The sequence below is a fragment of the Anguilla anguilla genome, chromosome 11 (assembly GCF_013347855.1).
Source record: "Anguilla anguilla isolate fAngAng1 chromosome 11, fAngAng1.pri, whole genome shotgun sequence".
NCBI lineage: Eukaryota > Metazoa > Chordata > Actinopteri > Anguilliformes > Anguillidae > Anguilla > Anguilla anguilla.
In genome coordinates this window covers 6,384,260-6,394,259 of record NC_049211.1, presented here as the reverse complement: position 1 = coordinate 6,394,259, position 10,000 = coordinate 6,384,260, and the positions used below count along the sequence as shown (strand labels likewise).

The 10,000-nt window shown below is 44.5% G+C and overlaps 1 protein-coding gene across 1 annotated transcript in view; it reads left to right on the top strand.

Moving 5' to 3' along the window:
* The window catches only part of LOC118207959 (agrin-like), a 168,128-nt gene that overhangs the window by 71,473 nt on the left and 86,655 nt on the right, over positions 1 to 10,000 (top strand). The window contains exon 3 of the mRNA XM_035382183.1: positions 8,150 to 8,170. Coding sequence (XP_035238074.1) covers positions 8,150 to 8,170 — 21 coding nt within the window. The remainder of the gene's footprint in view (positions 1 to 8,149; positions 8,171 to 10,000) is intronic.

The following is a 10,000-nucleotide window of genomic DNA, read 5'->3' as shown; positions in this document are numbered from 1 at the left end:
ATTAACTCCCCCCTGCAGCCCCCGGGAAAGAGGTGGATGCACTTCATTAACCCTAAAGCCTGTTACCGGTGTTGTTGCTATAAAGTAAGCCACACGCCTGAGCGGCGTACGCCAAGTGATAATATTATAGCACACCATAACAATTAAGATTGATTACCCTTTCCCTGCTGCCTCCTCCCCCCCCCCCCCCCCCCCCCCCCCCCAGTGGGCCCGTTCCTCGACGGTAAGGAGGAGACGCCTGTCCACCGCGTAAACACAGAGAGAGAGAACGCGTAGCCTCGTCTGCTACGGTTCAGAAGATGGGAGAAAATCCGTTTTGAAAATAGCTGGAATTCTGGGCGTTCTTACCGCGCGTCGCTGGCCTCCCTTTTTCCGTCGCGGTTTCGCGGGTTAAATCGCTCGTGCGCACGCAAACGTTACGCTAGCCTGCCGCGATTTCCTTGGACCTCGGAGAGCGTTAACCCCTACAAGCTGTACGATCGCACACGCGTGATTACGGCGTTCTTAACTTAACGTTCTAACGCCGGTGTAACAATCGCTGCCGGTAAAAGGAATCCAATGGAGTTCTAGAACCGTGACCTAGAATTAAAAGAAAAACATTCCGAAAAAAAACCTGCTCTTCGAAGGTGAAGAGGGAACTCACCACTGTGAGTCGCTGACAATAAATAGCGCGATAGCATCCTTGCTGATGCACAACAGGCGTTGTCAGTACACATCAGCTTGAGGTGGAGAGAGGAGCGTATTAAGATCATTAAACTACGGAACGGTTCGAGAGCCAGATTCAAAAAATTTGAGGAACCCCCTGTGAAGTACTGTGGAATCTTAAATTACCACGGTGAACGAAAACTACCTCCTGCGGTATAATTTTCCAGTCGGTTATAAGTTCTACTTTCCAAGTTCTAATCGAGCTCAAATCCTTGAGCTTATGCCATTGGCAAGGAGATATGTCTGCTGAGCTGATCTGTTGTGGAATTTGATGCCAATGATAATGCTTGCTTGCATTTATAAATCGCAACCTTACTGTGAATATACAGTATATGTCATTGTACAGTTACTTTTAAATTGTCGGAATAAGATTAGTGTTGGCAACAGCATGCGGTCATGACTTGGCAAAAAAAATGAGTGAGGGTTTTTTGTGCTGAAGACAACATTAAATCTAAGATTGAGTTGAATCTAATGGTGATGGCGGTGTGGTGAAGTATAATGATAAAAAAAATCACATTTAAAAAAAAAAAAAAAAAATTATGCTGAAGCGATTTGGAAGATTTAATAAATTGTCACTCCGACTAAATTACATATCCATCACTGTCAACGCTGAGGCTGAAGTTGTAAGTGATCACATAACCGCTTACGCTTTCTATTTTAAAAAAATATCTTTCGCTAAATTCCATTCGGCTTTTTTTTTTTTTTTTTTTTTTTTTTTACCGTTCACTGCCACTGCATCAAAGAGGCAATCAAAGCCTCCCGCTCTCTGCTAACCGCTAATCGCTAACTCTTTACCGATGGGCCCTTCTCATTTCGGGAGATCCTCTGTGAAATTTATATTGCGGCCCCACCGGCACTAAATCCATACCATAGAATAAGGAGGACGATTGAGCTCGAAATCCATACCATAGAATAAGGAGGACGATTGCGCTCGAAATCCATTCCCAAACCAAGGCTTAGACTTGGCGAGCCAGGGCGACCAACGAAATCCTTCAGAGCAAATCTAACAGTGATTCAGTCGGACGTCTGTAATGTTTCCACCTTTTTTTTTTTCCCGAACAGGAGGCATCGAGCAAGTGCTTGCGTGTTCTCGCAGACGAGAAAACAAAAACACTCTCTTGTCGTTTAGCATGCGCGGTGTGGCACCGATTTGTCTGGAGCCTGAAGTTTTTTTTATGTCACCGATAGGGTCCTCATTTATGTATGTGCATTTCAAGGGCAGGGATGTGCTGTACCTCCGTGTCTTCAAAGCTCTCTGAAGAGCGAGTTTGTCAGTGTGACGGGAATGTGGAGTGGACAGTGTAGGCCTGGGCATGAATGATGTGTGGGTGATCTTTTTCCTTATCTGTCTTAGTTATCTGTCTTTTCTCTTAATCTCTGAATGTTGATTAGTTATGTGGCTATTCAGTCTGTTTTAAGTTGACACACACAAACAGACATACATATACATGCACGCGCACACACACACACACATATGCATGCGCACACACACACACGTGCACACACACACGCACACACACAACACACACACACACACACACACACACACACACGCAGACACACACACAGACACACACACACACACACACATTCACGCATCTTCATATCTTGCCCATACGCTGAAACCCTGCTTGGGCTGGGTAGCCCAGAGCATTAATCAGTCCAGGAGGGGGGCTGACAGGTTTATGTGGCCCTTAATTGCGATGATTAAAAGCCATTTCCGTTAATTGCGAGAGTTTTTAGCGGCGGCGAACTGGAGCCGATCTGCGTGGCGTTTCGCAGGGAACAGGAAGTTCTCCTCCTCTTAAGCGACGACGGCCTGAAGGTCAGAGAACGAGACGGCCTGTGCCAGGGGCGTGTGAGTGGTGAAGAAGAGGACCAATGAAATTGGCTGAGGCAGGCCGTCTCCGTGATGTCACCGGGTAGGGTAGGACAGGACAGACTCCGGGCTGTGATGTCATCGTAGGCACTTTTCACATGAGTCATCAGTTTCTGCTTGGCAGTTATAGAACGTTCCTTAATGTTCCACATGGCACCACATATGAATACATTTGGTTGTTTTTTTAAGGTTTTTTTTTACTTTTCTCCTGACAGGCATTTCTATTAGTTTTGTGGCTTTGTGAACCATTATACTTTTCTACAATAGTAGAAAAAAATTTAATTAAGATATTTTTTATATTGGGTGCAAATCTGTGTAGTATGAAGAAAAGCTGTAATAAATGTATTTTTACCAACACAAAAAGGGAAATTATTCTCTCCTGACGCACCGTACATTTAATTAGGCTCCTACACTTAATGGTCAAACAAAAAGGAAGATAATGAATGTTCTTTCTTAAAGAACTTCCTGCTTCTGCAAGACTCAGAGATAATGCCCTTCTATTCTTGTATCTTCAACCCACCATGGAGTAACTTTGTGAATGGCATGCCTACTAGTCCCAATTCATGAACTTTTTCCCCCCCTAAAGTATAAGAGTATACGGTGTGTATAAGTATAAATATAAATATATATATATATATATACACATACTTATAAAGTATAAATTAATGTGGCATTTAAGACATCATTCATAATATTCATTGACATGATTCAAACAGACATCCATCCATCCATCTCCTAACCGCATAGTCCAGATCAGGGTCACGGTGGCAAAAGGGAAAGCAGAGCAGCCCAGACGTCCCTCTCCCCAACGACTTCCACCAACTCATCCTGGTGGATCCCAAGGCGATCCCCAGGCCAGCCTGTGGATATAATCTGTCCAGCGTGTTCTAGGCCTGCCCCTGGGTCTCCTCCCCGGCGGCCGAGCCCGGAAACACCTCCAGAAGGAGGCGCCCAGGAGGCATCCTTATCAAATGCCCGAACCTCCTCAGCCGACTCCTTTCAATGCAGCGACTCTACTTTGAGGTCTTAGCAGACAGCTGAGCTCCTCACCCTGTCGAGGAGAGTAAGCCCTGCCACTCTTACAGAGAAACCCCATTAAACAGACAGCATAATTAAAATGCTATCCTGTAAGGAGTGAAATAGGCTAGCCGTAATCTCTCTGGCTTCGAGCACTCGTAGCTAAAGGAGGCTTTTACTTTTCTTTTTACTTTACCGGCATTTAGCAGACGCTCTTATCCTTATCTTAACACGCAGCATTTACACTGCATCCATTTATACAGCTGGATATATATATACTGAAGCAATGCAGGTTAAGTACCTCGCTCAAGGGTACAATGGCAGTGTCCTACCTGGGAACTGAACCTGTGATCTTTAGGTTACAAGACCAGTTCCATACCCATTATACTACACTGCTGCCCTGCACGATGGGGTCCGGCCGCTTCTCAGGTGTGGTAAGACTCAGGCGGCTGGTGAACTCTCAGGTGTGGAAAGACTCAGGCGGCTGGTGAACTCTCAGGTGTGGTAAGACTCAGGTGGCTGGTGAACTCTCAGGTGTGGTAAGACTCAGGCGGCTGGTGAACTCTCAGGTGTGGTAAGACTCAGGTGGCTGGTGAACTCTCAGGTGTGGAGAGACTCTTGTGGCTGGTGAACTCTCAGGTGTGGAGAGACTCTTGTGGCTGGTGAAAGGAGCTGCGTTAGAGATCTCGGCTGTGGCGAGCGGACGTATCCGGAGGGATTCGGGAATGCGAGGAACGCTAAGCGCTTGCTCCGTGCCTCCTGATAATGTCAACAGAGGCTGCAGATACTGTAAATAAGCTTTGGTGGGATGACTTGTGTTACTAATGATCTGACCCCCGCCGGCGGGCTCTGATGTAGCCTATCCCTGACCCCAGATTGTAGACGGTAAACAAGACCGTCAGTCACAGAGCGCAAGCTGGGCCGTGTCAGACACGGGCGGGGGGGGGGGGGGGGCTTGGCGGAGGCGTCTACGCATCATCGTGACCTCATCGATGACCTTTGACCCCGAATGAAGGGATTGCGGGATGCCGAAAATGCCGTCCGTAAGACCGTTTAAGGCGAAAGCGCGTTCGATCTGGCCCTGAGTTCGAAATGGGGTCCGGAAAATTTTTATAACTGTCAACTGACATGCGGCAAAATCTCATTGGCTCTGGCTTACATTGTGATACGGTATTAATTAGCTCGTGAAATGTCATTTGCACATGGGAACTTGTTTAATTGTTCACTGCGTATTGAAAATCACTATTTATTGAAAGTTGTGAGCTCCAGAAATGTCTCTTCAGTTAATGGGTGTCTTCCCTCCGTTCTCCCTATCGCTAATTGATCTGCTGAAAAGCAAGCCCTTTTAAATAAAATGAGAAAAAACAATAAAAGAAACAAAAGAACAAAATCCCTCTAGCGCAATAATCATCATTTATATTCACTGATTATTCTTGAGTTTTCTGGCTTTTTGTTTTTTTTTTCCTTTTGTTGTTTCTGTGAAGATTTGATACACGCGATAAACATTTAATCTCATCCCACATTGTCAATTAAACAAAAACAAGGGAGAAAAAAAAGCAAAAATGAGGAGCTTCTTGCTGGTAAATTCTGCTGTTGTGAGAGAAAACAGTCTTAAAGCAGAACTATATCTCTGTTTTCATATTCATGTTTTCGTATTCTATCAGATGAGAATTATGTTTGGGAGTGCAAATTGTACTGCATACGGACTTCTGTGATTGGCAGGGATTCAGTCTAATGCGTTTATGTACTCCAAAAGACAACGCAAAACTTTTACGGCTGTCTCCTCACTGAGAGTTCTTAGCCCTGAGCTGTGTGAGCACTGCAGCGTTTCTCATGTGCATATAAACGGCTGATATTATGTACTGGGCTCCTCCTGGTCTCAAGGTGCCCCTTTCTCCTGGCGGTCCCATCAGATATTTGGGTCCAGAAAGGCCAGGTCTATCCCGAGTACGATAAGTTTCCAATCACTCTCTCACTCACTCACTCACTCACTCATTCACTCACTCTCTCACTCACTCACTCACTCACTCATTCACTCACTCTCTCACTCACTCACTCACTCACTCACTCACTCACTCTCTCACTCACTCACTCACTCACTCATTCACTCACTCTCTCACTCACTCACTCACTCACTCATTCACTCACTCTCTCATTCACTCACTCACTCACTCATTCACTCACTCACTCACTCACTCACTCACTCACTCACTCACTCTCTCATTCATTCACTCACTCACTTACATTCACTCACTCACTCACTCTCTCACTCTCTCACTATCTCACTCACTCACTCACTCTCATTCACACACTCACTCACTCACTCACTCACTCACTCACTCACTCACTCACTCACTCACTCACTCACTCACTCACTCACTCTCACTCACTCACTCACTCACACTCACTCACTCGCACCATTCGCTCGGATGCTCACTTTCTCACACACTTATCCATTCACTCCCTTTAATACGCACACTATTGCATTGGCTCATTCCCCCGCTCATTCATTTCCCCATCCTCTGTGTGAAATGTTCAGTGATCCCATTCGCCCGTTCGCTGGCTTTGTAACCGAAGGCACGGAGGGTGACCACATGACCTATATTAAAAAAAGAATAAACAAACAGTTGCTGCTGCTTCTGAGTGTCTGGTGGTCCTGAATGAGAGTCAACCCCCAGAGCCGCCCAGATGCTGTCCAGCTGGCCGTCTCCACGGCAACCGGGTGACTGGGTGCGTCGGCCTTGTGACCTCGCAACCTTCTCACCAGCTGGGGGAGGAGTCTCACCCATCTGTCGCCTCCGGACCCCTTGTTTGCTGTCGGCTACAATGAAGAGCCCTCTGGAGGGACATCGAATCTTAGATTTTATTGCCCTATAGGGCTTCACTGGGAAAAAAAATCTCACTTTAGGTTTTAAATTTGAAGTCCATCCCAAATACGCTGGGTAGAATCTTCTCCCCACTGAAGTTCCCATACATGCACTCACTCACTCACTCACTCACTCACTCACATACTCACTCATTCACTCAAATTTTTCGTTTTTGTGTAATACACAGTGAATTAACACGCATATATATGTACTCACTCACTCGCTCACATTTTTCGTTTTTGTGTAATACACAGTGAATTAACACGCATACATGTACTCACTCACTCATTCACTCACATTTTTCGTTTTTGTGTAATACACAGTGAATTAACACGCATATATATGTACTCACTCACTCACTCACTCACACACTCACTCACATTTTTCGTTTTTGTGTAATGCACAGTGAATTAACACAAATATATGTAACACACTGACGAGACATCTGTGAATGGGTCTGCGCGTCGCACCTGCGAAGTAATCACAGCAAATGACTCATAAAGGCTTGTGAAGCGATAATTGCAGAAGACAAACAAACAACATCAGATAACGTGCGGTACAATACCGGCTAATCGGCCAGTTCTAAGATTTACCTGTTTCACCTGGAACATTAGCAGTCCTGTTGGGGTTCTGTCTAATCAAGCGCCGCGGTTTCCTTTCTTAGCTCGTTGCCGCCGATAATGACAGAATGAGGCCTCTTGGGTAGGCTAAGATAGGTACTTGATTGCAGGTGTCTGCGGAGCGAAACAAAACAAGCCATTTTTGGAGCTCGTTTAGGTTTAAAAAAAAAAAAAAAGGGGTCCAAGGACACAGAGTAGGAGGGTTATAAAAGAATGAGAGCAGGACTTTTAGAATGCCGATTGTCCTCTTTGTTGCTAGGAACTCTTTTAGTGAGAGTTCCTGTCCTTATTGTTCCTGGGCTAATGCCGCACCACTGTTGTGTGAGTATTTTTGTGAATGACCTCTAATGTTCAGTTGGTATCTCTAATTTTTGGTCAGAATCAGAAGGAAATTGCTGAGTGGACAAGAGCAGCAACGTTTCTGTTCATAGTGTTTGTTTTGTGGAAGACTTAATAAAATGCACTATAATATTGATGAATTTTGCTTTGTTTTAGCGCACACCTTTTAAACAACTGTTCTGCTTGTTATTTAAACTTAAATGTTTTGTTTGCCGGTATATTTAATTTGCTTCGCTTTTGTATGGTGGTAATACTGTTCTGGCTTGGTGCTTGGGCCACAACACAGTAAACAAATCTCTCTCTGTCTGTAGGCTACAATTAGAAAGGCCGAAATCAGTCTTTCTAAATCGCTAACATCTAAAAACCTCTATGGCTATTTTCTGGAGCTTTAATAAATTAGCTAATTAATTCGCTAATCTGCTTTGGGGAAGACTGCGCCTTGTGCCGTGCAGTTTGTACCACGACTCCTGAGTCCAGAGTTGTGTTGTAGTTGCTGTTATGGCCCTGGCAGTACCATCTGCTGTAGACACTCTTTTTTTCAACCTGTTAGCTAATCCATCCCTCTCCCAGTCTTCCCCAAACCTCTTCTAGTGTCTCTTTTCTTTTCCTCTACATTTTCAGTGCTCTATCTCTCATTTTATATATTTCCGTGCAGTGACTTTGCTCTCACCCACACTAACTGTCTTCTTTTTCTCTTTTCTTTCTCCCCTTGCTTACCGAAGATCATAAAATGATCAATGCAGGTAGGTTAACCTTTTACTGGTTTTTCCCACTTAATTTTAGGCAGTCACATTTCCCATTTTTTTTTAAATGGAAGGGGTCTGTGTTTCCACCAGCCGATGTGATGCGTAATACAAATAATAGAGCCCGCTGCATGAACTAATTCACCCCATGAGCTACCACCCAAATTGCAGCTGGGAGTATAAAAATGTCATGTAAAATTGAGTGCAATTATACAGTAAATGTACACTTAAGGAAATGTTTCCATGGCGCTCATAACGGGGTGCTTTCAGAAGTCAAATTTTAAATCTAAAAAAGTTAAAGTTTAAAGTTTCAGATCTAAAGCACTGGGTGGTGTTTTGCTGCTGTGCATGATGGGATATGCAGTGCAGAGGTAGCTTAAATGTGCTTTTTTACACCGCAAGTGGCAGGCTGCTCCTTCCTCTTTAGCTCTCCTCAGAAAAACAAGAAAAATCTTCTATTTTTTTTTTTTTTTAAAGAAAAGGAATAAATGCCAGACAGGCCAGTAGAAGGATTAAAAAGCTATATTATGAAAGTGCCTTGACCTCAGAAAAAACAGAAGCAGCCTCTTTGCAAGTTTTCATGCCGTCTTGTAATGATGTAATATAATGGTGCATTATGTATAAACCATATTACATTACATTATGGGCATTTATCAGTCATTAGAATCTAGATGCTTTTAGCATATTTAAACTGTTGTTCACAATTATGTTGTGATTGTTTTCACATGAGTAATTTGACTGGATTCTGTATTCACAAACATACAGCGTTAAAGTGCATTTGACTGATGTAGTAGTTTCACGATGATGTGAAATTACATTTTTACATTACATTGTAACTGTTTTACAGCAGGTGTACCATTGAGGGTAAAGAGCAATGTTGAGGTCGTCCTTTGGTTTTTCTCTCTTTTTTTCCCCCCTTTTCTGATACGATGCTCACTTCTGTAGAGGGTCTGGTTCCCTTCACCTCTGTCTCTACTCGAACCCTGACGGAGAGAATGTGGGATCTGTGAACAGAGGCTGTTTTGAAAGATGGAGATCTGTGAGGCTTTAGAGGGGAACGAGCAGGGCCTGTCTTTTTTTAAGTAGCTTAATGTCTGTGCCAGGGACTAATTGAAAAAAACAGTTATGAATGCGCGAAAGATCAATGCTTTCTCTACGGGCACCGTCAGCCACTAAACCTCCACCCCTGCCCCCCCCCCCACCCTCCCCCCCGCCCCCCAGAGCGGCGTTAAACGATGGAGAGCCTCACGCTGATAGTCTCTGCTCCTCAGAAAGTGTTGGGGATTTTCGCCTGAAAGGGGGACGTGTGTACATACATTAGGGAATACTCAACAAGAAAGCCAAAGCTCTAAATTGAAAGGGATGGGGGGGGGGAGGGGATTATGTGTAAAGCACATGTATGGGGGTTCTTGTGCAAAAACGTGAACCACAAACGAACATATCTGTAATAATATAATAGTATGATGCTAAAATAATATTTGTGATAATATAAATGCTGTTGGTTGATTCTCTTGAAGTAGTCGTACACAGCGTGTTAGGGTGAAGTCTGGGCCTATCGGCTCTTAGCAGGGAATACAGCGTAGGGCCGTTCTGGGCCTGTGCCAATGGCACGTGTGTGAGTGGATGATCTCTTCCTCTATTGGTCAGTGTGGGCCTGTGCCAGTGGCACGTGTGTGAGTGGAGGATCTCTTCCTCTATTGGTCAGTGAGGGAGGATGGTGTAAACTGGGGAACTCCCGATGCTCCTCAAGTGTGCTTGTCTCATGATCACAGATAGATATGTGTGCTGGGTTTATCAGTGGGACCCTCAGAGCAGGGCTTTTCCTGTTCA